Raw genomic sequence first — 27,883 nt, forward strand, 5'->3', positions numbered from 1 at the left:
AGAAAAAACAATAGTCTTCAAGGACAAACTTTTACACGACAACACCACTGGTTTTGCAGGTATTGGCCCTGCTGTTTAAAAACCTTCAGTGACAATTTACACCAATCATTTTGCAAAGTATGTCTTTTTTTAAGTGTTTTTATGGCAGCAATTGGTTTCCATTTATTTTGTCACAGCATGAAAATCTATAGGCAGATTTTGAATCCATAATTATCTTTTGTGACTTTCATATCTTATATAAATGAATGGAAACCAAAGGATGCCAAAAACAGTAAAGAATAAACACGAAAAACTCTATGGCGTGTATTTTAAAGTATTGGCAAACATGTGTATTTAAGTAGCTAAATGTTAAAAAACATAATACAATTTTGCCTGCGCACACACCCCCCTTCATCCTATCTCTGTTCGTGGGAGATGAAACGGGAGTGGGTAGTGTTTTCATTTTCGAAGTTCAAGGTTTAGTTTAGGGGTCGCGGGGGTGAACAGCATTTGCACACACCTGCTGTTTTTTAATGAAGAGGATTAGTCTGTGATCACATGAGCCTGCATTGCCCGAGCCCACCCCAGTGCTCACAGCTTCGCTATCTTTATAACAAAAAGACCACAGGTTGTCAGGGAGGTTTCTTCCTTTTTAAAAAGCACGAGCAGTAAAAAGGCTGTTATTAAGTCCTCGGTACATTAGCTGCACCCTGTGACTGCTGGGTTGTTTTGTGGTGCAACATCCTGCTCTGAAATTAAAAGCTGTGGCTTTGCTTTGTCTCTTTTTTTGTCACACACACAGAGATGCAATAAATGCTGCCTCTCCTGTGTTATTTCATAGTGAGCTGACTTTAAATTAACCATTAGTCTGTCTCCTCTGGAGTCTCATTGTTGACAGAGAAGAGGCTCTATGAGAATTAGCCACATAAATGAAAGCTAAAGGAAGAGGTTACCCTCAAACGTCTGTTTACCTTTTCAGCCAAAGAGGTCTTTTAATGGTTTCCAAGTAAGGAGAGGAAAAGAGGTAGACCTATTGCCCAACTGTGTGGGCACAAGATAAAGAAGGAAAACAAGGCACAAGTAGTCTGACTTCAAAAGATAATTATGGTGTGTTACAGTTTTTGTAGATTTAGCCATCATGTCTTTTTTATCATATTGGACTTATAAAGATGACTGTGGATAGTGATTATTTAGTAAATTATTTAGTAAGTAATTAGTGTGTTAAGTGTTTGAATTCCTTTTGGCAATAATGCTGCATGCCCAAGTCACAGATCTCAGCATTTAACTAGGTGTGATCATGGTAAAAAATATGGACCTGGAGGCATTTAAGCTGCTTTCACACATGCACTGAACTCTGGAGACACTTAGGAGTTTCTCTGGAGGGGCTGTGTGTGTGAACGCAAATGTCCGAGTGAGACCCTCCGGAATTTCTGCTGACTTTCTCTGCCTGGAGGAGCCGATGTGAATAAAGCCGGTGTGTCCATATAGGCAAACTAGGCAATTGCCTATGTCTGCACTTTGGCAAGGGCGGTGAGAATGTGAATTGCTGAGGAAAGTGTCAATCAGGCTGCACCTGCAGCCGCTTCTTTCACCGCCTCCCACCCCCAGCTCTCAAGAGCCAGTGGTTGATTCAATTTAACTAATAAACACTAACACTCATCACAAGTTATTAGGACTTGATCAGTACATGAAGATCACTTGGTGTTTGTTTGATTCGCTCCAGAGTTTATGAGGCTGCAATTAAACATCATGAAAAATGAGTCGTCAACATTTTACGGCTCAGTACAACACAACAGTGCAAGATGCCGTCATGAACTCTACAAGTTTGTACCTGAGATCAAAATGAAGAGAGATGGGTCTGGTTCGACCTGTGAGTATGGCAGCAGACTGGAGTGATCCCATCGCAACAAGAACTCTAGCAACTTTGACAATCAACGGATAAAACTGCAAAATTAAGATGTGAGTTGACTGGAATTATCCCTTAAAACCAAAGCAGTGTCTGTGTGAACAACAAGCAGAACTCCAGATTCAACCTTCAGACTAACAACCACGTCACAACTATAGTGAAATGTCTGCTGTGACCAAACCCTGCTGCTTTCTATCTCAGCTCTCCCACTCAGGAAGACTGTGCTCTACTGCAGAAACAAGCGAGGAGATGGAGCAGGGTGGAGAAGATGATGATGAAAGGAGGAAGGAACACAGCTAAACCTCACGTGGACGTTTAGTGACCCGTCTGTTCGAGCCTTTTACATGTGTCTTTCTTTTGTGGCAAGACTGATAGCATACACAGATGTCAAGTTATCAGAGAGGAAAAAGCCCCCACTGAGATTAGGGAAAGGGGGAGGAAGAGCGAACAGAGCGGCCTTCCTGGTTTAGAAATAAAAATAATAATAACAAAAAGTCACACAAAATGAATCCAGACAAAAATAACAAAACAAAAAAAACAATGTGCAAACTTCTCTCATATAAATAGACTACAGTCAACGCATTGTAGAGCACCATGGGAGACAAGAGGAGGTTAGGATGATGTGTGTGTGTGTGTGTATATGTAAGACATAATTTATGCTTGATTCTAGTTTGTGTGTGTATGGATCTACTACCACAAGTATTAAGAGTTTCAGGAGCCACTGAGCACAGAGATGGAGGGGTTGGGATTAGACGAGGCGGGTGTCTAAGGTCCGATTCAAGTTCAAAGTTCAGTGTCCCCCTAATGTCCAGGGTCACACCCAGTCCTGCAGTGAGCGCTTACAGTGCACCAGAAGCCGCGGCGCCCCTTTGCTCTGCAGCGTGTTGATGATGGCGTAGATCAGTCCCAGGATGCACAGCACCAGGACCAGTGGGATGGTTACCATCAGGATGTTCATGGTCCGCTCCTCGCTGTCGTCCACCTTCAGCACCACGTCAACCTCGTTGGTGCCCTCCTCCCGACCCTCACGGTAGTCCTCGTCTTTGTCACTGTCTGATCCTTTGCCCGTGTCTTTGTCTGTACCACCTTGATCCGTTCCGTCCCGTTCTTTTCCCTTGTCACCTTCACGTCCTGCGTCTGGGTTGAACGGCGGACGGTTCACATCTGGGACTTTACGCCCTGAGTCTGTGTCCGTGTCTCTGTCCGGGTCCAGGTCTACACTGCAGCCCATGAAGTCTCTTAGTATGGACTTGGGGTAGCCTGGTTCGCTCTTCATGCGGTGGTTGTCAAACTTCCAGTACTTGGAACCCTTGTAGAAGAAAGTGTAGGCTGGAGGAGGCGAGGAGAACAGAAGATTTCAGTCAGTGTATCAATTTAAACAAAGAGTTAGGTGATCTGTTCGTATCTGTCTGTTCAGTATTAAGCTGGATCTGGCAGCTGGTTAGCTTGGTTTACCATGAAGACTGGAAACTGGTTGCATGAAAGGCTAGCTGTTAGCCCATTTCCAGATCTCTTGCTTAACTAAGGCTACATCCTTACTACAATTTTTTCGTTTGCAAACTGGTTTTCACATTAGTTTGCATCCCTCCATACTAACATGCCTGAACGTGCACATCACAAGATCATTCACGTACATTGTGCATACGCTGCCGGTGTAAACAGGAATACTAGCTTGACTCCTACGTATGTAAGGGGTTGTATCTGCACAGCAACTGTTAGCAAAGACAACAGGGTCAGCAACACTTGCAATTGTTTATCCGTGTTGCAGTCTACACTGGTACCCGGGCTAATGCTGGTTGTAATCTTCCGGAAGAGTGTCATGTGATAGAATTCCTCAACAAAGGCTAAGTCATGACCAAAAGGACCCAATCAGCAAGTGTTTGTCCAGACTTAACCGCAGCCCCACTACTTTGTTTTAGTGGCTTTAAAACTCCGGAATTTTAGAGTGAATGTGTTTTTTCAAAGGAAAATGTAGTAGTACGGATGTAGCCTAAGCAACTGTCTGCTCTAACCAAGGCATTGAAAAGCACAAGACATACACTTCACTTCCCAGAAGACACAAAGTCACGCACTCACCATCCCCTCCCTCATAATAATCGCATGGCCACACCTTAGTTCTTTGTTTCAGGCGTGTCTCTGTCTGCTTTAGCCCCTCCTTGTCCTTTTTGCTGACACACACACACACACACACACACACACACACACACACACACACACACACACACACACACACACACACACACACACACACACACACATACATGCACGCACACACACAAACCACTGTTCTTGTCTCAGCTCACCTCCGTCATCGCTGAGGAAAGCCCCCTTGGGAGCAGAGGGCACTGACGATCCCCAGACGCTGATTGGTTTCGGGTAGCCTCTGTCAGCTGAGCGCGACTGCTCATTGAAACGCCAGTACCTGCAGACAGCAATGGAGAAGATGGCCGTCGCTGTTTATCAGCTGTCTAAACAAGAGCACGGTGGGGGCCTGCATGGTGTATATATAACAGCACAGTTTATACAGGACATTCAAGATGAGCCGAGTATAAATGCACCAGAAGCCCCCAGTGTAATTACTTACTTTCCTATGAGTGTTTTCATAAATATGTTCCCCTTTCATACACTGGTGTTTGTTCTGCTCCACAGTATCTTCAAAATGTTTGTATTGTTGATAGAACTTTCTAACTTTAACTGTTAAAGTTAGAACTGTTAACTAAGAGCTGCACATATACAGCTGCTGCTATTCCTCATTTACGGCTTAATCCTCATAGGGAAAAGCTATAATTAAACTTATAAATAAGTTGTGTGATCTTGAAATAATTTCATTCCATATTTGGGAGAGAGTTATTTTGGGTCCATTTGGTAGAACTACAATAAAATAAAAGCTATCCAGTTCATTAGTAGAAATGCACATGAATGTGCTTTGAAACATAAATCAGAAACAACACAATTTTTTACCGGAGTAGATTGAGATGCATTTGTCTTTGCGTAAAAGAGTCGTGCACGGATGAGAACCACTGTGAGTGAGATTCATTATCTGGAGATCATGAATGTCTCCACAACTTTCGTGGCTGCTTTTGTATCATTGCTGAAATGAACAAGTCTGGACTCAAAGTGGTGAAATGAGTGACACACAGCTAGCATGGGTATTTGTACGTGAGTCAACGCAATGTATTTTAATGTTGTTTTATGGAAGAATGTTGTTGTGTCGAGATCAAGCTCAACTGTGCTGTCTGAACTATTAAAAGTGATCAAACTATATATACTCTTTTAAACCTAACTAAGCTTGTACACACAAGTTTTTTTAACATGGGTAAACCCCTAAAAAGGTAATGACTCTTGTCTCATTGCCAGTGGAGGAGTTTGCCAAACCATGTTTTTCCCCAGTGCGTCATGTTTGACGTCACAAATGCACCAACATCTGAGGCACTCTTGCCCAATTAGCATGTTAACCTGGGTGTCACGTTTCCATTGGATCAGAGCTCGAGCTGATTAAAACCTGTGTCTAATGTAGAGTCATTTACCCTAAGAGCAATGTATTCATTCCCATTGCAGACAAAAGCCAGATGTTATCAGGCAAAAATGAGTTTGATCATAAACTAATAAACAGGGTAGCAGGTGAGTTTTCGTGATGCTGACAGGTTGTAGGCTAAATTACCAGTCTCCTTGAAAGAAGTAAGTGAAGCCGGATGGCTCCCACCAGATGGCCGTGTCTATTCGGTCGTAGGGAATATCCTGACCATAATCAGTCAGCTCCAGTGGATAGCCGGGTTCCAGGTTAGCCTCCCTGAAAAGCCAGAATCTGTTTCCTGAGGAGAGGAGACAGGGAGACAAAAGGAGAGGAGAGGACCATTAGTGGACTCTTATGGATCCTGGCGTGTATGTTTGGATTCACATGGGTCCACACATGCAAACAGATGTAAACAGACACATCCTGAGAGGCACAGATTTGCTGTGTGCACATTTAAGTTGCTGGCACACAATATGTTGAGTAATTGAAGTTAAATGAGGAATAAAAAGAGAACAACATGGGAAACCAAACCAGCATTTACACACACTTGTAAATTATATGAATGTAATAATGATTTGTTGGCAGGCAATCAAAAAGACTCAGCAAACGCGAGTACGACATCATTGACTAAGGAGTTTGGGTTTGGCTTGTAATTATCCGTTCGGAGCGGCTTGTCTCATGTAGCAGATTTCTCGCTGAAGGGAAGGTTTTATTGTTTTTATTATGTCAGGCAGGGGTACTCCATTCCTCCTGGCACCATTACATCTTTCCGCTTTGGCTCAAGGCCTTCTTTTCCCCCACCCACCCAGCCAACCATCCATCCATCCATTCACCCACCCACCTCCAGCCCCTTGCTCCTCGTTTAAAATGAAAGCTCAACACTCAGCATAGAGAACAGGAGGTTGACGCAATGCATCCCAGGGTTCCTGCGGTGCACGGCCCTGATGTAAAATCCCACGACTTATTCCACGACTTTTCACCACTACACAAGAGCTACATTGACCTCAAGATGTCACCCCTTCCTGCTATGAAACTGCGGTTTTTCTAAAGGGATAAACAGTGTGATTTGTTTAGGATTAAAACAGCTGGAAAACCTCTGGGTAATACAACAGCTGGATTAATAAATCTTTGTTCCTGTACTGAGGATTTGTAAAATTCTATTTTCCCGGTTTGGACTACAGCTTCACTTTTACACCTAATAAATATATAGTCATTCCTATTCTTTCTCAATAAACACCACTACATTGAATTTAGAGATCAACAAGAACAGAAGGTCATGGATCTCTCAACTTACAGTAAACTGCTAGAACAGTGTTTTTGTTGACTTCCCCAACTCAGGAAGCGTCCAAAACCCACAACAGTGCCAGTGATCCTCAGTATCCTCTGTATATTAAGGATGTGACATCATACACTTGTGTCTGTTAGATTGTTTGTCACTGGGATTACACAAAAAATATTGAACTGATTTGCAATTAACTTGGTGGAGGGATGGAGCCTGGGTCAAGTAAGAATCCACTCAATTCAAATGCAGATCTCATTAAAAAGGGCGACAAGTAAATAAACAAGTAAATACAAACTTCAAGCATTCATTATTGAACACTCAATTACATTTGGGAATAACCAACATGCATACAATGGATCATAATGCTCGTGTCACGTATGTATTTATCTGGGATCTGAACTCTGACCTCTTTACTCCAAGAGGAAACATCAAGCTCACCACAGCAGGGAGTGGGAGTAAAATTCTGTGATGGTTGTGGGTTTAGTTGTTTCCTGCCGTCCCGGCTGATAGATGTGAAATGTATTAGAAGATACTTGTCAACCACCAATCACACATAGCAAACAAATCAGCTTAATGTGCAGAACTTTGCACAGGAACACAGATGAAGAAAGGACTTCTCATACTGACTGTGGCTGAACCGACTGGTCCATAGGTCTTGGGAACAGATATCCAGCTGCTTTTGCTGGTCCCCCTTTCTCTTGCTCCCCCAGGGCTCACACAGCCTTTCCACTCTCTTTCCCTCCTTTTCGCTTCCCTCCTCTTGTTCTTTTTTTGTGAATGGCTCACAGCCAAGTGTCACACTGAGGGACTTGCCGATGACATCATGCTCCTCACCATCAACAGCTGCCCCAGAGCCTGTGGCTCCCCGGTTCAAGCTGCACTGAAGACCTGAGCGCTTTCTTTTTCATTCAACAACATCATCCACCATTGTAAAAGACGAGCCGCTCTCAGTGACTCAGTGTGAATAATGAGCTGGGCTAAAGGAGATTTATACTCTGCATGTAGAACATATTATGTAGTGCTGCTTTCTTGAGGAAGCGTGGGCACTTGCAGTATATCTCCAACATCAGAAGATGTCTAAAGCTCCACAATCAGTTTTACCATTAAAGTGTGATAGCATTAAGACATGGCGGTTTAAAATGACCATGGTGCAATATAACTGTGTTAAGGTTGTTAAGAAGAAACCAGATGGTGGGTGGGTTTATATGGAGGAAGAGTATACTTATGTATAGGGGAGACTTATCTTCCATATGCTCCGTTTGACATTTTTCAATAAAGCTGAAAGTGAAAGAATAATTTTACCCTAAAGCTCTGACACACTGATACAGATGTAAGACCGACTGACTTGTGATAAAACCTGGATGCAGTGATACCACACCCTCCGCTGAGTCTGAACAATGATTGTTTGTTACACACTAGTGCTGTTTGTCAACGTTGCTACTTGAGCACACGAAGCATGTGTATTACTTTCCTGCACACTGTGTAAGGCAGCAGTCGAAAAATCGGGTATGTTCTCAAAGGCAGTTGCTCCTGGAAGACTGTCATGCTCTCAAAAGGTTAGTTGGAGCAGGCCTGTTTTATAGAAACAGTCACCAGGAGATGGTTTGATAAATGACAAATGATCAATCATCATTTGACCTTTTCCATTGAGCTGCGAGGTACAAAATTACAAGTGCAATGCAATTTTGTTTATGACTTTAGGATACTGTCAGCATGAGCAAGTGCGTCATCATATTCTGTTTCGGAGCTTAGGCGCATGCATCCATCAGTGTTTGTGAGTTTTTGCTGCTTACCTTTAAAGAAGACGAACCTGCCGTCGTGTCTTTCATAGGCTGCATCGATATCTCCAGGCAGACCCCGCCAGAAGTGACTGATGGGCATGGGGTAGTTATCCAGTACCCTGTTCCGACGCACCCGCCAGAACCAGAGGCCCTAAGAAGACCGAATTGAAAAAGTGTATTTGAAACACATCTCAACAAAAGCAGACAACTTTCCACAAGGATATGGAGAAGCCAGCGTGAGGGAAACAGAAGTCAGCTATTGGGGGTTCAGGGGCATTATCCCCCCACAGAAAGCCCAAATTTTGTGGCTTCTGACATATATAATGGCACTATTAAATCAATCACACTAATCCTTATTATTGCATATTTTATGCAGTAGAGTTAGTTAAGGTAAAGGAAAATTATGTCACTTGTCCATTTCAGCCCACACAGTCTGTAAACAGCTATTAATATTCAAAACATGTCCTGATCCAAACTATTGTAATTTGGAATCTTTAGACTTTATTTATTTTTTGAAATTTTCACTGTATCAAGTAAAACCTCATTTATGGTCAATAATAACACGGTTGTTTTCTGGGTGAAAACATAACCCCCTTGGTGGAGTTCATAAAGTAGCTGGCTGGACTAAACAGGAATGGAAAGCACAAGGTCTACATGTAGCTTTAGTAAGAAAAGGTTGTAAGTCACTTTTCATGAACTGCTTGCTGGTCACTATGAGCTCTGCAGTATAACTGGACCAAAACGTACAATAAACTAACAATAGCGGAACAGTAGCAGGCTAATAATAGTCAAGTCTCTCCGCTCTGGTGGCTCTATCACGTCCTCACCTCCCACTCTCTCTGCTGATCACAGACTAACGTTGATAAAGAACTGTCATGTGTGCATCGCAGCATTAAATTTGACCCATGAACACACAAAGAAACTTATGAACAGTCATATCTACTGTAAATGCTGCGCACACAAGCCAGCAGACAGATTTACACCAGTCTCATTCATAAGTGGTGAGTCAGTAGCTCTGCTTGTCCTGGATAATGTAACGGTAAAATGCTCAGTGCTGCTTCTTTCTGGCAAGCACACCTAGTTTTGTCCTTCACGTAAGAACACACTGGCAGACAGGACGGCGCGACGCGGCATGGAATGGAACAGAATGAAGATGTGTTTAACGAGAGTGGAGAGAAACAGAACAGGGCCGAACTGAACGGGGAGCGCGCTCTTTGATTTGTGTGGTCTGACAGCTCCTTGCGTTGACCAGATTAAGACTGAATTGACCATATTAGTCCTCAGCAGAACAGACCAGACCTCAGTGTGGGAGGTTCAATACTGGGAGCAGCTCAGTGTTGCTCTGCTGACTGTCTCTGTGTCCAGCCCTGAGCGCAGAATAAATAGTAGACGTGAATAAAAGAAAGGAGCCATTTCCCTCCAGAATGACAGCCACTTGTTACTTTTAATGGACAGGACTCTGTGGGAAAGAGAGAGTGGTACTGATGTCTCACAAATTACGCCCACTCTTAGAGCTCAAAGTGAGTGATTTTGCCTGTGCAGAGGAATAACAGAGAAGAAGAATGTCTACCATTAGTAACTAAAATGTCCTAACAAAGGAGGGATCACCTCCAGACTGGTGCAACGACTAAAAGCAGCCTGTTGGAAACTGCACCAAAACCAAGTACTAAGAAAGTAATTAAAACAAAGCTAGGAAGAAAATGCAGCCTGAAATAATTTGCATCCCCCGTAACTGGTACAAGGAAAGAAGAATCTAGTTCATATTCACTATAGTTACACTATAGTATGATGTGATTACACAACACTTGATGATTTGTCATTATCTGGGATCTTGGAGGGTGGGCTGAGGCATGGTGTGGCAGGTTGATGACTATTTTTTACACTGCACATGATAATTGTATTGCATTGATTTGTACTCACAAAATTGATCTGATGACTTAAACGTATATTATTTGCTTTTCGTCTGCACTCAATCAGATTGGAGTCATATGTATTAGTTTAGAGACCAGTGGCGGTCAGGGAAAAAGTGAGTTTTGGACGCTGATTAATGTTGTCCAGACGAGCTTTGTGACTGTGGATAAAACCCAAGAACATAGACATCACTGGCTGAAATGAAATCTAAGAGCACAGATATAACTGTGTGACCATGCGTAGCACACATCCAGGCAGATGGATGCCAAGTCTTACAACTACTGGTCAGTGTCAGGCACACCAAGGGTCTGAGATAAGAGATATTCATAGACTGATCTCTGTGTGTGTGTGTGTGTGTGTGTGTGTGTGTGTGTGTGTGTGTGTGTGTGTGTGTGTGTGTGTGTGTGTGTGTGTGTGTGTGTGTGTGTGTGTGTGTGTGTGTGTGGAGTGACAGGGCTCTCTGAGAGGAGAGCTTTGAAACAGTGCTATTCGCTTTAAAGTGGCGATCTTGAACATTTTCATTTAAATAGAAGTCTGTTAAGTCCCTGTCTATCGCCAGATAAGGTAACAATGGCTTTTGAGCCTATGGTCCACAGAAGAATGTATTGCAATATTTATATATATGCAAACCACACATCTTCCAATTCTGCAGCTTGACATTAAAATCATTTAACTGAACTATAACAGAAAATACAATGTGTTTGTCATTGAGCTTAGCACTTACTGCTATCGTTCATCAAAAAGGCATCTAAGAAAGAAGACAATGGTCACACTCAGCATTTTCTGACAGCAGATGAGTTTGAAATACTGCAGGGAGTAATGGAGGAGTCAGGCGTGGCAGCAATGAGCTGTTTGATGAAGAGCTGCAGGAGACAGGCTGCAAAACTCCAACTTCACAGAGAGAGGTGACCAACTCCTTTCCCAGTGTCCTGCTGCTCACAGACTCACACCATGTGCCATGTAAAATCAGATCACGGCTGCTCCCCATTTTTCTCTGCTCACCCCAACCGGTCAAGGCAGATGGCCGCACACACTGAGTCTGGTTCTGCTGGAGGTTTGTTTTCAGTTAATGAGGGAGTTTTTTTTCTTCACAGTCGCCAAACTGAATGCTCATTATGGGAACTGTTGGGTTTCTCTATACATTTTTATGTTATGATCTGGTGCTTAAAATTGAATTGAATTGCTTTTATTTGTATTCATTATTTTTTTGCTATGTATTTTGTGAAGCACTTTGTAACCTTGTTTAGATAAGTGCTATAAAATAAAGTTATATTATTTGCTCACAGAATGTGTATTGCTCACAAATACTTTGTTTTGCTGCCCTCAGAGTTCTGTGAGCTGTGGTATAACTGTGTTTGCTAGCTGCCAGAAGTCTTAGACATTTAAATGCCAGTGTGATGTCTAAGGCTACATCCATACTACCTCATTTTTTAAACTAAGACAATTTCTGTACACACAATCATTTTGGCCAAGGCCAATGCCAGTTGTTTTCTAATGGAAAGGGGTCATGTGATAGAAGCCTGACGAATCAGCGAAGGCTACGTAATCACCAAAAAGACCCAATCAACAAGTGGTGTTGAGCGTCTACATCATCCTTTCCAAACATCTCCAGACAGTCTTCAAAGTAAAGTGGGGCCAGCAGCATCTCCAAACTTCTCTTGTTTTAATGTCTCTAAAACTCCAGAGTAATGTTGACGTCAAGTATATCCATAGCAGAGTGAATGCGTTTTTTTCAAACGAAAACATAGTAGTGTGGAGGTGACCTAAATGTCCTCCTTTATGAAGGCTCACAAAGTAATGTATTATAACCTTTGCAGTATTTCATGTCAAAAAGTTTTAAGGATCCATTTCAAAGTGTGGTTGATAGTTGGACACTGTTAAATATCTCCTCATGTTTGACTCCCTACAGCTGCAGTTCACTGTCAAATGCCAACATTTCACACTTCATGACAACATCCTGTCGATATTAAACACAGCAGAACTCCCTCTAATGTATATGACACAAAAAATATACGTGAGGTTTTTGGAAGTGAATCTGAGGCTGTTCACTGTCCAGCTCCCTCTTATATCTGCAAACCTCCTCAGTGTTCAGCGTTGCCAACAGTCAACGCCTCCTTTGACCTCTCCCACTGAAACACATCTACTTATCTTTATAGAGCGGCTCAATGTATAGGTTGTCACTGAAGTGGTTAAAAGCAATGAGAAAAGGAAATTGAGTCCTGTTTGCTGCTTAAATTTCCGTTCCTTCAACTGACATTGATCAGGAAACGCTACTTCCATGTTTGGTGAAAACATATGCCAGATGGCCACAGGTCTGGGCTGAATGATATCAAGGAACCTTGATTAATAATCCAATATTTGAGTTCTCCGGTAGGCGAATGTTTACAGCCCATGCCAAATAACTGCAATGTCCATGGTTTGATTCAGGACGGATATATCATTGTTGCATGTGATGCCCCTTCTCCTCCCTATACTTCCTGTCTGCCTCTCAACCGCTGACTGTCCGGCCAAAATATGCCAATTAAAATGAATAATAAAAAGCCTACAGCAAAATAAGAGCTTTCTAAGAAATATCTATTAGCTCACTGCTGCTTCGGCCCCTGTGAATGTTTTGTGTGGGTCCAGAGGCTCTTTAAGGAAAACACCTGAGAACACCCCACCCTTTTAACAGTGTTCAGTGTCATAAAAACACCAACCCTGTTGCTTTACAATCCACAAGGACCTGATTGAAAACAGGCCGCTTGCTGGCCGTGCACACGCCATTTGTCTTAAACCGATTCTCCAGGAAAGTACAACTAATTTATTGACGCTGTTAACTTGTCAGAGCAGCTCCTCTGCTGGAGGCCGACTGAAAGACAAGTAAGGTCCTATAATAAACCATTATAATGGTACACATAATGGGTTTTTTTGGACTTTGTGTGCTCATTACTGCAGACCCAGCAAGCAGTTACAAATCCCCCTTATTATCTCAAACCTTAAAGCCTTTACCTTGAAAACAAACATCTCTCCTCGGAGCATGGCGACTGTGTCAAAGTTCCCCTCACAGATATTGGGTCCATAGTGATCTGGTCTTTCAGTGGTTCTGGGACGGTCAGGATGTCGAGGTGGTGTTTGAGGTGGCCGAGGTTCCGGGCGGCGTGGCGTCACTGTGGGCAGGGCCTGGGTGGGCCCACTGTCGGAGTGACCTGATGGGGAAAAAGGACGACATGGTTTAAACCTGTTTGATGCAATTACAATCAAATAAAACAGGTATTAAGTGAAGGTGTGGTTAGAATCAAAGCTTTTTTGCTTTCTTGCTGAGGGCTAGATACAATCACTGATACCACCCTCATACACAATATGTCTGTCATAAACAAACTAATTCAGCATCTAGTGTCGAAATATGGAAAATCCTGGAAAATCTGTCTCTATCCAAAGCTATCTGCTTCTAATATTCACTAACTCTTGTTAAATGTTAAATCTCCACGAGTCTCTGCTGGTTTCCTGGAAACAAAGACATTTTACAAGATATTTTACACTTCCTTAAAAATGTATGAACTATTAACTGATACATTTAAAGATGTAAAAAGGGTTTACAATAAGAAAGAAGAAAAATGCTTTGAGAGAGTGATCACTTTGTTGTTGGAAAAATGCAGTAACACTACTTTTCAAAGTTCGAGAAAGTCACCAATACACCAGTTAATGGGAAAGCATCCAACATGCACCGTCCACCCTACCGTAGATCTGCTGTATGCCCCTCCTGTCGTCCTCAGGCAGCTGGAAGTTCTCAGTCTCCATCCATTGGTAGAAGGGAGCCATGATGGCCAGTGGGTTGTTGGAGTGCTCTAAACCCAGGGCGTGACCCAGCTCGTGGACTGCGACCAGGAAGAGGTCATTACCTGTGTGAACATTACGAAGCAAAGAGACGAGTTAGGGGGAGGGGAACTTCATTGAGAAAGACAAAATACACATGGCCATCTGCATTCAAACATTAGTGTCTCAAGAAAAGCACACACAGCAATCCATATGGTACAAGCTACATATGGAAGAAAGTCCTTCATACTGATACTGAGGGCATGGCTCCAGACTGTGTGACCAAAATTAATATGTGACCGTTTTTGCAGAGTGTATAAGTTAATATTTCACGTGGCCGCATTTGTTTGAGTGCATGATGATCATTAGTCTGATTTAGTGCTTCACCATTTCAGGTACTGCATTAACCATTGTAGTTGAAAGCAGCACTGCTTCTTCTTCACTGGCTCGTCCCTGCCTGCACTTACACGTGTGATGTTGATATAAGATGTCAAACAATATTTTGCTGGTATAAAAAGAGGAAAGAGGAGGAGGCTGATCCCAACTCAGACAAAACTGATGTTGAGAATACAAAAAGTCACAGACATTACATTTATTCCCCATTCTGACGCTTGATTGGATCATTACCTGATGCTCCTGACATGATGTTACACATGGCAGTGCTGACAAGAGATTGGCTGTTTGGATAATGACATGAATATACAGAGGTGTGCAAGTGTTTCTAATAAGGTGATCCGTGGATATCCATCATCCATTATATACACTGCTCATCCTCTGAGGGTTGCAAGGGGAGCTGATGCCAATCCCAGCCGACATATAGAGACAATCAACCATTCATGCTCACATTCACATCTTTTATCAGTTTAGAGGCTCCAATTAACCTAGAACAAAGAACATGCAAACTCCACACAGAAAGACCCCAGCCAAGCTGGGATTTGAACAAGCACCCTTAATCTTACTGTGAGGCACCACTGTGCTGCCCGCCGTTTATATCCATGTAGTTGATATATTTGAATCTCTCTCAGTTGTGATGTCACTACAAATCTCCACTGATCCGACACATGAATCACAAAAGGCATGCTAATGACGGCTGATATGAATCAGCATACATTCCTGGCATTTTGTAGCTGTCAGAGGATACTGTTGTCCACTGCCACACTGCAACAAGTACACACTGACAAGGCCACTACACAGCTGAGCCACAATGACCATTGCATCAACTTCCTCTCTACACAAAAGACTTCTCATGGATTTTTTTCTGAAAAGTAAAACCAAAGAAAACCTGGTTGAGAATTGACCAACATGTTCATATATTGAAGCCAGCGCACAGTCGGGTACTTCCCCTCTCAGTCAATACCTCTTTGTTGCCCTGCCCTGCTTTCTGTGAACTTTGAACTTGCAAGTCATTTTATCCACCCCAATGGCCCGTGATTATTGGTCAGATCTGGGCCAGTGACATCACGCTGTTGGTGACTTGGTGATGTCACTAACGTGCATTGAAGGGAATGGGGAAGATGGTCTCCTAATTTCTCCTTTACAACACACACACACACACACACACACACACACACACACACACACACACACACACACACACACACACACACACACACACACACACACTGAGTTCATCTCCCCAACCATCTATAATTTCCGAGTCACATGAATGTCCTCATGGCATGCTAAGCTACAGCTAACACTCGAGGAGAGACAACAGCAGAGGGCAGGACGGGGGATGAATAAAGAGAAAAGAGAGCGAGAGAGCACTGAAAGCAGATAAAGAAGTCTTTGTGAGGTCACCGTGACAACCATTTAGTCCGAAAAGAGAAAGGCTCAAAAAACTTCAAACATCTCAGCAAAGTTCAGCCAACACATCTAATTCTCACTACACGCACATTTGGTTATTCAAGTCTCATTTCACTTATTTACCGCGTCTCACAGCTTTTTCCCCAACAACTTAGACGACCCCCAGTACAAAGCTGCACCCTGACAACCAGAATGCTCTCTCCGCGTTCGCTCTGCCTTTTGCCAGTGACTTACTCATGTTTGTCTCATCTGACCTCAAAGAACCACAAAGGCTTCTGACGTTTTATCGCTACAGGGTGTCATTGTGTAAGGTGTGTTTGAGAGTGTGTATCAGTGGGTTGCTCTGGAGGAAGTGCAAAAGCTATTTTTTATCAGGCCATGCTGATTAATCACACTGTGCGTCACAAGGTTTACACCGAAAATCTCAAGTCCAATAGAAGTGTTATTCGCCAACAAATGAAACCGAGGTCAGGGAAAGGGGAGGAAAACAGTACAGCCGCAAAGGACTCCAATGGAATAGATTTTCGCTGTCGTATTCATTTTTTATGTGTGACTATTGATCTCTGAGTTTAAATCTCTTTTTGTTTGTCCCCATCCAAAAGGAGGTCAGAGGTCAGAGCTGATTCTGTTTCATGCTTCAGGACACTTACTTCAGTGCAGCAGATGCTCATCAAGTCTCACTTCTTCTGCTCCTTCAAGTGAGATTGTGTTTGCACTAGGATTTGAAGAGGGGCAATTCTGAAGGAATGACACTATAATATAATATTCCTGCACTACCAAACTAATATGAATTGAAAATAACCCTGACCCAAAAATGTAATTTCCTTTTTAAACCTGTTCTTTTTCCAATTCACTGATTTCTCATTTAGACTTTATGAAGATCATTTTCTAGGGCCCAAGATTAAAATAGACAATTTAATATTATTTGATGTAATTTAATTTATAGTGAAATAAGCAACTCTTTAGGATATTTGGCTTTTTTATTTGACATATTAACTTAAACAATTACCTGAATTAACTTGATTGCTTCTGTCTTGCCTTAATGGTATATTTCCAACAGCCAGATGCTGGATAACTGCATGTGTTTTGCAAGTACAGAGGCCCAAATTTTAAGTGTAGGGGCAAAATTTCGACCATAATGCAACTGGACGGCTGTAAAACTGCCACAGTTAAATGAAGACTGCATCTGTGAAAAGTTCAAGAAGGTAGACATGTGTCTAACTAAAGTCAGACAGGACTGTAATTTGGTTGTACTTTGCTTTTAAGCTGTTTAAGTAGAGCAGTCTGCAGATCTCCCCGAGTGGAACACCCTCCCACTTACTGTGGGATTCCAGGGTCTCTGTGATCTGTCCTGCAGGACATCCCACACACACACACACAAAGCTTTAGCTGTCTGTGTCTGGTGTATGTATGTAGATAACAGGGAAGGAAAGCCCATTGTTGCAAAAAATCCCTTTCTGGTCAGCAGGGTTAATGGGTGCACCGCAAGAACAGGAACTCTGGAGACTTCTCGAACTCTCTTTCAAATTGGGATATTTCTTAATCCCCAACTCTTAGATTAGAGCTGGAAATTGGTGTTAAAGTTGTAATTGGTTTTAGGGTTCATCTCATCAGGGATGGATGAGTGGGAATAGATTTAGGACATGATTTTTGCAAACTGTAGTCCTCACAGAAGAACAAATATCTTGGGTCTGTTTGTGTGTGTGTGTGTGTGTGTGTGTGTGTGTGTGTGTGTGTGTGTGTGTGTGTGTGTGTGTGTGTGTGTGTGTGTGTGTGTGTGTTTGTGTGTGTGTGTGTGCGCGCCTGACACAGATCGTACAGACCCTGGAGCATGGAGCTCATTGATAAGTGTGTTTCTCAGCAACATGACTGGGTTTAAATCAGGCCTATGAGGAGGTACAGTTGAGACAAACACTGTGTGACGTCACAACGTGTTGACTTAAAACCTTTGAAGGGGTAAATGGAGAAGCAAAGTGTGACAAATAAGAGATGATGTAGCTCGCTGACCAATGGCAACTCCAAAGTCATGGGAACAGCTGTTTGCAATCTATTACACAGGTCCATTACAGCCTCCACAACATGACACAACATTAATGCCGCAAACTGCTCATCAGATGACCACCTACACATGATCAATGAACTAATAACCCCCAAATCCTCCATCTCACCCTGAAAGTCGAGCAAATAACTCTGATGCAACAGCGATGAATCCTTAAGAAACAAGCGAGGGCAGTGGCCGATTTACCTGTTATATGGGCTGATCAAACAAAGAGGTTCAAATTTCTATTTCAAAACATGGATATTTTCTTTCTTGTTGTTATCTCTGCTTTTCTGTAGTGTTTGGTTGTAGTTAAAGATAAAAACTACCGTCTCTGAAATCCAAAAAGCATATTCCATTTTTCTGACAGTCAACATTTACCTTGTATGTTCTGGTTTCCTATGGTCCACGGCTCATCGGAATCAAAGTGCGTGTCCCCGCCCATTCCAGGTCCAGGGAAGTAGGCGTGGGCGAGGAATCCTCCCTCTCCATCAAAAGGAGAGCTGTCTCCATGAAAACCTGAAGCAAAGAAGATCATGATGTCGGGCTCCTTGCGTCGTCCATATTTGATCTCCTGGTAAGGGATTTCGTCGAAGGTCAATGGAGTGACCCTCTGCCAGACTTTAAAGGCCCGCCGGATGGCTTCGTATGAGTTATACTCTCCGATCTTGGGAGTGTAGTTCTGGATGCTATGGGAACAAAGAAAGGAAGAGGGAGAAAGGTCAAATAAATCCCTTAGTAGATTCCTATTTCATAGGTTTTTCACCTTTATATTATTAGCAATTTGAGAAAGATTATGGGAATTACAACTTCATACCAAAAGTAGCTAAAAACAAGCATGTGCATGTTCATCATACATAAGAGCTGAATCCCCACCTTGAACCCATAATGTTTTACAGTAGCAACCTACAACAAAGATAAGACTCGATGCTCATACTGTTCAAGTGTCTGATTAAATTTTCTTTCAGATATGTGCTGACTTTTTTTGTTACCTGTATGTGAGGTGGTTCTTGTTCCATTTATGTCCGGTGAGGGCGTAGCGCTTCCGCCTCACATTGGTTTTGATCTGGCCTCCAAACTTGTCAGGCACACCACAGCGGGGTCTCTTCATGGCACTGAAGGAGTTGAAAGAAGATCAGGAACAGGCAAGAGGTATGCCACAGAGTGTTGAAAAGCAAGAGGCCCCCAAGAGAGGAGATGAAGGGGAGTACGACAGCACAACACCTACTTTCTCTCCTTGATGTCTCTGTACATTTCTGTTGTTTAATTTAAAGTGTACCTGTGAGCTGCCTCGTGCAGCCAGAGTACTGCTCCTCTCAAGTAAAAAGAGAGAACATAGGCCATGCTCAATGACTGTTACTGAGGGAGGGGGGAAAGTATCACTATCTGGTGGAGTGTGGGGTGGGGGGGTTGGGCATAAAATAATTGTTCATTAATAGTAACCAAGGTAAAAGTCTGAAATAATCCTGATATTGATTTAAATTCATATCACCCAGCCCTACGAGTGGGTGTCTAGCTGCACAAAATCATCCAAGCTAAGTCCAGCTAACCTGATGGTTTGAGGGTCCATCTGTCCGGTGACCTCCAGGCCGTAGAACCGCTGCATATCGCTGATGGAGTTGGACAGGATCTGAGCCGATCGCATGGTCGACATCTGTCTGCTGGCCTGGGGCAGGTAACCATACATCCTCAGCCATGACTGGAAGACAACAATTAAGAAAATGTACAAATGAGGAAGTGCCATCTCCTCATATGTGATCATTGGGACTATATTCCTGAAGTGGACCGCCACCACAAAGACTCTTTAAAATCAAAAGGCAAATCATAACACAAAAAGTGAAAGTATTCATGTAGCATCAGGTTGCATTTAGAGTTTTGTATATAAAAGGAGGAAGGCAGCCTCCTGTATTTTGAGAGTATGTGACTGGGAGAGCCGGAGGGGGTGGGGGGGTTAATGGCAGACATTAGGGAGAAAACGTGATACTTGAACCAATCAAAGATGACGCAAAGTCTATCCCACCTGTTTTGCAGAAACCTTATATCACACGCACACATTCACACACACTCATGCAAGCACTTGCATATCGGGTAGTCTGAGATACTAAATACGCCTACACATGGACAAACACTCCCCTTTGCTGGTGCAGGGAATGTAAAAACAGGGTGTGTGTCTATGTGAGTGTGCACGTGTGCTCATGTATGTTGATTTGTGAACATCTGTGTGTGCAGATGTCGTCTCAAGTCGACGCCCATTCTTTTACAAGGTAATATACTAGTTGATAAAGCTGTGTATTTACTTACCCACTCCTTTAAAGCCATACGAACAAACTCACTTCTTTCAGTCTTTCTTTTGCACACACACATTTGGCAAATGAATCATATACATTTAAAAATACTCACACGTATGCAACTAGACAAAGGTTTTTTTTTTCACTAAATGTGTGTTACGTATAGCCACAGTCCAATTAAAACAAATTACACAGGGTCGCTCATAAATTCCTCGATTAACTTTATACACCCTCTGCCTGACCGTCCTGCTCCTTCTACACAACTACAATATGACTGGATGTACTGAAAAGGGCCAAACCTGTGACCTGTGCTCCACTCTACATGTGTGTTCCTCCAGCATTAGACCAGTCATTACAGGACTGCTGTGATTTACTATCAGGAAGTGATCAATCAATTGGCGTCAAATGCTAAGATGAGTTCTGACGGCATCACCATCGACGGCATTGTGATAAGTTAAGAAAGTAGATGGCTAAAGTCAGCCATTTAACATTGGTCCTTTGTTGATGTTGCACTTCTTCTCTTTTTCCATTAAGGTTAAGTTTTGAGGGCAAAAATGTGTTTTAGATTTTTTTGACAGCATAAGAAAAACAGCTGAAAATCCTGCACAACTGTAAGTTATTTTGAACGAAAGAAATGGACAGAAATAAAATCATTTAAAATGTCAAAACAACCTAAACATCTGACTGACGGTCTGGACTCGTCACTTCCTTTTACAGCTAAAATACATAACCATATAGATGCTATTTTACAGTTCTCTCATTGTGAAAACACAGGTACTGGTAAATTTAAAGGTACAGTGCAGTGAGGCAGCATTCTCTTTTACTCTGCACCTGAGACCTCGCGTCTTTATAGTCTATGCACAGGTCGTCAGGAGGCTAAAGATGAAAACACAAAGAGTTTGAGCCCTCAGGCTTTAGAGCACTTGGCCTGAGGCGCTGAAACATTCAAAACCTGATTCATCTTTATGTTAATTCTCCAAACAGATTTACAGATACAAGGTGTGTGTGTGCGTGGGAGCAGGAAGAGGCATAGGGAGGGCTGAACTGGACATGACCCGGACCCACCTCTGCCTTTAGATAAGGAAGCTTTAAACACGCTGACACACAGACATACACTCAAAAACAAACACACACTTCCTGAAACACTATCTAAGTACTCTATCTCTCTCTCTCACACACACACACACACACACACACACACACACACACACACACACACACACACACACACACACACACACACACACACACACACACACACACACACACACACACACACACACTCTCTGAGTCAAGGGGAAACAGGTGGCAGGGATCACAGAACACTCTTCTCTAGTCAAATAATTTGAACATGTATGTTCCATGTTACACACAATCACAAATAAGACACCAACATCTACAGTACATGCAACAGGCTTTACCAATTATTGAGCCAGATTTATTAATTCAATATTTTTAGCATTTTTCAAACAATGGCTCCTTGATTTCAAAGAGAGACGGATCAGAGTAGGGTTCTTATTTGTCCAACTGAAATGACTAACGCTGGCAGATCTGATCAGCTGCAGCTCAACAGTGTTTGCTGATTTACTTGAGTACGGGAAACTCGTCCTAACTCGTTAAAATTTAAATTAAATTTGGACTATGAAGAAATCCAAAGCAGTCAGAAATTGCTTTCAGATATGCACTGAACACGGGATAATCTCCTGAAATTATCTGGAGGGGCTGAATGTTTGAACGCAAAATGTCTGTTAGAGAAGCTTCAAACTTTCTCCAGAGTTTTTCCTGCCAGGTTCCTTGTAAAAACTCTGGATATTAACCGAATGACCCCATGTGAGAACGCAGATCCTCTGCAGGATTCGTTGTTGTGAACGTGTCTGAGTGGAGAATCTCCAGCTGCGTAGTTCATGTGTGAAAGTCAAACCTGAAGAAAGTCTCGACTCAATTGTGCGGACATACTCCAGAGTTCATGTCTGAAAATGACTAGAGTTGTGTTGGTCGGAGAGTGTCTGCATGTGTCTGTATATGGGTGATACAAATATCAATTAAAAAACAAATTATTATTATTATTGATATAATATGAAAAACAAAGCACATATTGTCTTGATTTGCTCTGATCATCGTAGATCACCCACCCAATCCTGCAGTAAAGAACGAGAATCTGGACGTTACCTTTCCCTCATCAGCTGAGCTGAATATAAAACAAGTCTTAGACACAACATGGAATATGGTTTTTGCTTGTGTGTGTATGTGTGTGTGAGTGAGTATATGTGCATGTGCGTGTGTCTGCTTGCAGCATATATGCTAGACCTTGTCTATTAAATTGGCTTTCAAAGAGTCCTTGGGCTTACCTGCCAAAACCTAGACCAAGCAATATACAAGGGGTTGTAAAACCTGCCAGGACTGTATGTGTGTGTGTGTTTGTGTGTGTGTGAGAATATGTTTGTGTGTGTGTGTGTGTGTGTGTGTGTGTGCGTGTGTCCACCACAATGTCAGCCAAGATACTAACAGAGCTTTTATTCTGAGGCTTGGTCTGCTGCCATCTCTTACCCCCCAAAGTCCTACCAGGAGGAAGTAAATGGAGAAGTGGGAGAGAAATCGAGATGGACAGAGAGGATGAAGGGAATTAGATTTGAATATTTCTTGAAGCACATATCACCAGAGAGAGTCAAACAGAAACCATGTGCACAAATGCACAATCACCCTAGGGCACTCAGAGAGAGTTCCCATCTCATGGCCGTCCCCTGCCCCATCCCTTCCCTGTAGCAATGTGAGTCTTTGTGGACACGGTGATAGCCAATCACACAGGAGCAGGGGGGGAGAGCAGGAGGACTGTGAAGAGACACCACGTTGCACATTACATGGATACAAAGAGGACATGGACTGAGGAGCATGTTGAGTTATGTGCTGCAATGAGCCACTGATTACTCCTCCCCTCGCTGATATTACTTTGCTGGAGCTGCAAGTTGCTGTTGCACTCTTTTTCACTCCTTCTATACGGCCAGTGTTATCATGACCATGTTTCTCTCTGTGCTCTCTCATCCTCCTCCTCTCCTATTCACAAGTTTTCTGTCAGGGCAATCTCTTTTCAGACAAGAGGCTCCATTGTATTTCGCTGCCTTGGAGTCCCTGGCCCAGCATGCCTGTGCAGCAGCGTGTGTGTGTGTGTGTGTGTGTGTGTGTGTGTGTGTGTGTGTGTGTGTGTGTGTGTGTGTGTGTGTGTGTGTGTGTGTGTGTGTGTGTGTGTGTGTGTGTGTGTGTGTGTGTGTGTGTGTGTGTGCGCGTGTGTGTCCCAGTTACAGAACAGCTGTCACATTCAGCCATCACATGCTGCACAGCTGAGAGTGACCACCACAATCCCTGTTAACTTTCTCTCTCCCTTTTTAGAAATAACTCAATCACAGATTCCTCTTGGCCGCGACATGCTGTGACATTTCCTCCTTTTTTCAAATTAAGATTTCTCTGAGTCTGGTCACACTCACACATTTGATAATCCATCTCTTTTCCCCTCATTCCTCTGACCTCCCACCTCATCCTTTTAGTTCAGACAGAGCGAAGTTGAGTTGCTCAGACTAACGCCTCATCACATGGACTTTTTCATTTCAAGAATGAGAATTGGTTTGGTATTTCAGAATGTGAATTAAAGGTAGGGCTGGTCATTTGTTTCTGAAACCCTAACCCTTGTTCTATTTGTTGAAATCCTCTTCATGTCCCGATGTGATGTGATGTGGTCCTCGCAGGACTGTAATAATCCAATGACATGATTGGCTGGCCTACCTGTCTGTCACTAACTGACCTGCCTGACTGTCTTCAGTCACGTCTTCAGTCGGAGAGGCATACACAGCCGAGGCAAAGACGATAGCCAGAAGTTAGCAAACGTGTTGTTTACATTGTTCAAAACACATTCAGTCCACTCACCTGTCCTTTATCTTTGATAGAAGACTGTACAGTATGTTTATATACCACCTTATCACCACTGAAATTCAAGACAACCCTCTGTTCACACATAAAAGTTTCTATCACCATTATTATGGCTGCTGTGGGTGAGAGCAAATTTTCTTACCGGACTCAAGAGAAACATGCATCCACTAGATGTATGGCCATCAGCGACTTCATAAAAGTTGAGTCTCCCTTGAAATAAAGACTAGTGGGCAGATCATTGAGATAAGCAGGCCCATCATCAAACCAACAGCATGATGTTAGGTTCTGTTTGAGTCCTCAACTAACACTTGCAGTTTTACTTTATTCTAACACATAAAAGCCTCCATTGTTTGTCCTATTTTCTGGACCACTGCTGATTTTTGAGCGTAACTGTTAATAAAAAAACACTCTGTTGCTGCTGCACATTAAAATGACCTGAACTTGTCGACAGGAGCTTGTTCTAATTGACTCCAAGATAACACAACAACTAAACAACTAAAGGTCCAGTGTGTAGGATTCAGGGGGAAACATCAACAGAAAGAGAATGCATTATTCAAACTAATGTTTTCATTAGTGTATAATCTCCTGATACTAAGAATTGTTGTGGTTAAAGCTCACTGAGGCTTTTATACGTTTGGAGCAGGTTCCATGGTGTCCAGCATGTTGCACCACCATGTTCCTACAGTAGCCCATGGTGGACAAACCAAACAGTGACTCTAGAGAGGGCGTTTCCTGTTTTAATGTTACCTGAAGACCACCATAGGTCCCCATACATGTAAAATTACACACTAAATTACACAATAAAGTTGTCTGTCTCTACCACAGACTCAAGTTAACTGTATTCTTGAGGGACCATGAATGAGATGAGTGTAGATTGTAATTGGAAAAAAAGTGTTGCGGGACTTACGAGACTCAAGTTAGCTAGCATACTCGCCCTTTTATTATTGGAAGGCTCTGATGTATCGGATATCGATTAAACTGTCAAAAATACATGGAGATGGGTTTTCTGTCACATCACAGCCTGTGGGTGCAGCTGTCCAGGATATGGCACGTCACAATATTTCTAACAATATCAATATTCCGAGTAATTAAAGTGTCTAAACACTCTTACATGGTTTCAATCATTTCCAATCAAACAACAGTAGTTGGACCACCTATACTTATGTAATATGTTAATAAAATTTGTGCTTTTAAATAAATAGCCATCAAGTACAATATGACAGGATGACAGGAATATTTATGGATTGCTCGATTTTCATGGCTGTTTAGTTCATTTCAACAACATCTCAGGACAGGAAAATTGTGTTCAGGAACCTACTCAGTCTCTCACTCAGCTGTCCAGCCTTTCTTTAGTTCCCAGATTATTTCTAGAATTCTACTTGTATGGAGGAGTCTGAATGTTAAAAAGACCACACGGATAATGCAGTTGTTATTGCTTGAGCTGACACACAAACTCATTTTAGCAACACATAATGAGGAATTTCTCATCAGTCCGCACATTGTGTAAAACTAAACATCTCTTGTCTCAGTAAGACACATTAGCACACATACGCCTGCACATACCACAGCTTTGTTAATACCCCATCAGTGTGTGTTGCAACCTGAGAGACAACCAGACCCCTGGTCACTGGGTTTGGTGACGCAAGCTCACCTCTAATGACCGCCAGGCCTCTGTGTGTGTCTTTCTGCTTTTCTCTCCTACACAGAAACAAGAGCTCCTCCACTAATCACCTTCTAATAGGAACACACACACACGCTAAGCCCTTTTCTCTTAGAGTCAATAGTCTATCAGCACATTGATGGACTGATGGAACAAGAATCTGAGATGTGATGTTTTCAAGTTCTGACTTGATATTTTGTCACAAATTAGTTTCAAGGTGTACAACGAGGAATACATATTCACAAATTGTGTCCTTAAAGGTCAAGAGGTCAGAGGATGAGGCAATACCAACGATATGAAAATTAACTGGCAAAGAGGAAACACCCACTCGGGTATCTTGAGTTTTCATATATCATGCTGATTCTATAGGTATTGTGATGACTAACGGAGCAAGTTAAGTTAACAAGACGATGGCTTGTAAAGTAACACTCAGTACAAGGGCTACTGACCATGAGTATAATGCTTGACTTCTCTTTATGTTTGCACATTCATTTGAGGGGAAAGGCACATGAATGGCCAGGAGTTGGCTCCTGACAGGAACATTTCTGGAACCCTTGTAATGTTTATAAACAAACACAAAGGTCATTTCTGAGGATATGATGTTATATATGTAGACATACAGCCTGCAAGTCAGCTTTACTAACAAAATGAACCACATGTGAAATAAGAGTACGTTGAGGGAAATATTATAATAATAGTAACAAAGGTTATAATACAAATAATAATGATAATGTAAACATATAAGTAACATACACCTACTCAGTATTTATTGTTCATGTTATTACTGTTAATAACTGGTGCTGCTACAATTAATAACATCCCTACATCTCATTATTTTCATTGTGACAACCAATCTAATAGAGGTTAAATATGACCGTTACACAACAGTCCCTGGTCTCTCTCTCCTCTACCCCCAACCAGTCGAGTCAGATGGACGCTCACATTGTGTCTGGTTCTGCTGGAGGTCTAACCCCGTTAAATTTAACTTTACTCCAAGGTCAAGTTCCTGCTCATTGTGGGAACTGTGGTATTGTAAAGTCTCAAAATTACTAAGCGCCTTGAGATAATGTATGTTGTATTGTATACTAATAGGCTACAAGTGAATTGATTGCAGTGCAGAGGGTCCTGCCTCAGTTCTGATTCGCTGGTTTATAAGATATTACACAGGTTAACATCATTCCTTCATATCAGTTACTGGAGGTGAGGCGCACCATTCGACCATTCAGTTATTGAACTATAACTTACAAATATGTGTAGATCAGATAAGATAATCCTTTATTAGTCCCACAAGGGGGAAATTGCAATATTACAGCAGCAAGAGTCAAAAATAAGCATCAGTTAGTAATAATAAGTAACAGGCAATACTTAAGTGTGAGTATAATAATACTTAAGTGTAAGTATAATAATACTTAAGTGTAAGGAAGTGTAAAAAATATCGGAAAATGTGATTGGAATAAAAACTAACATACACAATGTAAAAATAAGTACATAAATAACTAATATGTGCAGTGTGAGAATGTGTCGTGAATGGGTTGAACATGAACCATTGTATTTTACAGACAGAATGAATAAGGCACAGTTAAAAGAGTGGAGCCAGAGTTATGGTGCAGTCCATAATGGGTGCGTGTAGTTCTACTGGGAGCAGAGCTGATTGTATGTGTAAATATTGAATGTTATCAGAAGAATATTCGGTGTATTTTGTACATTGTACGTTGTATTTCGCCTTTTTCAAAGAGTTTAGTGCTAATACAGTGAATCCAAGTTTTTACCTCCGCGTTGAAGGCGCCCTCCTCCGCTGCACGCGCCCCGAGCGCGCACAGCCACAGCGCGAGCAGGGTCCGTCTCCAGAGCAACCAGGGGCAGCGGGCCCGCGAGGGGGGGGACATGGTGTAATAATGTCTTTACCGACTTTTAATGGCAGTCTCACACGTTTTAAAGGTACAAGTACTACTTTGAACTATTCGCTAACGGGAGAGCTGCAGCGGTCTTCAGCAGTGCACTTGTGTCC

General features: G+C 42.4%; 1 protein-coding gene across 1 annotated transcript; it reads right to left on the reverse strand.

Annotated features, from left to right (window-relative positions):
* Positions 1–1,856: 1,856 nt before the first annotated feature.
* On the reverse strand, positions 1,857–27,761 carry mmp15b (matrix metallopeptidase 15b). Its single transcript, XM_034571685.1, has 10 exons — positions 27,645–27,761; positions 19,560–19,708; positions 19,002–19,124; positions 18,391–18,698; positions 14,090–14,251; positions 13,362–13,558; positions 8,475–8,613; positions 5,547–5,697; positions 4,189–4,307; positions 1,857–3,214 (listed from the first exon to the last, which is right to left on the reverse strand). The coding sequence occupies exons 1-10, from the start codon at positions 27,759–27,761 to the stop codon at positions 2,700–2,702; spliced, it is 1,980 nt and encodes a 659-aa protein (XP_034427576.1). The 3' UTR covers positions 1,857–2,699.
* Between the last annotated feature and the right edge of the window lie 122 nt (positions 27,762–27,883).

The sequence above is a fragment of the Hippoglossus hippoglossus genome, chromosome 3 (genome assembly GCF_009819705.1).
Source record: "Hippoglossus hippoglossus isolate fHipHip1 chromosome 3, fHipHip1.pri, whole genome shotgun sequence".
Taxonomy (NCBI): Eukaryota; Metazoa; Chordata; class Actinopteri; order Pleuronectiformes; family Pleuronectidae; genus Hippoglossus; species Hippoglossus hippoglossus.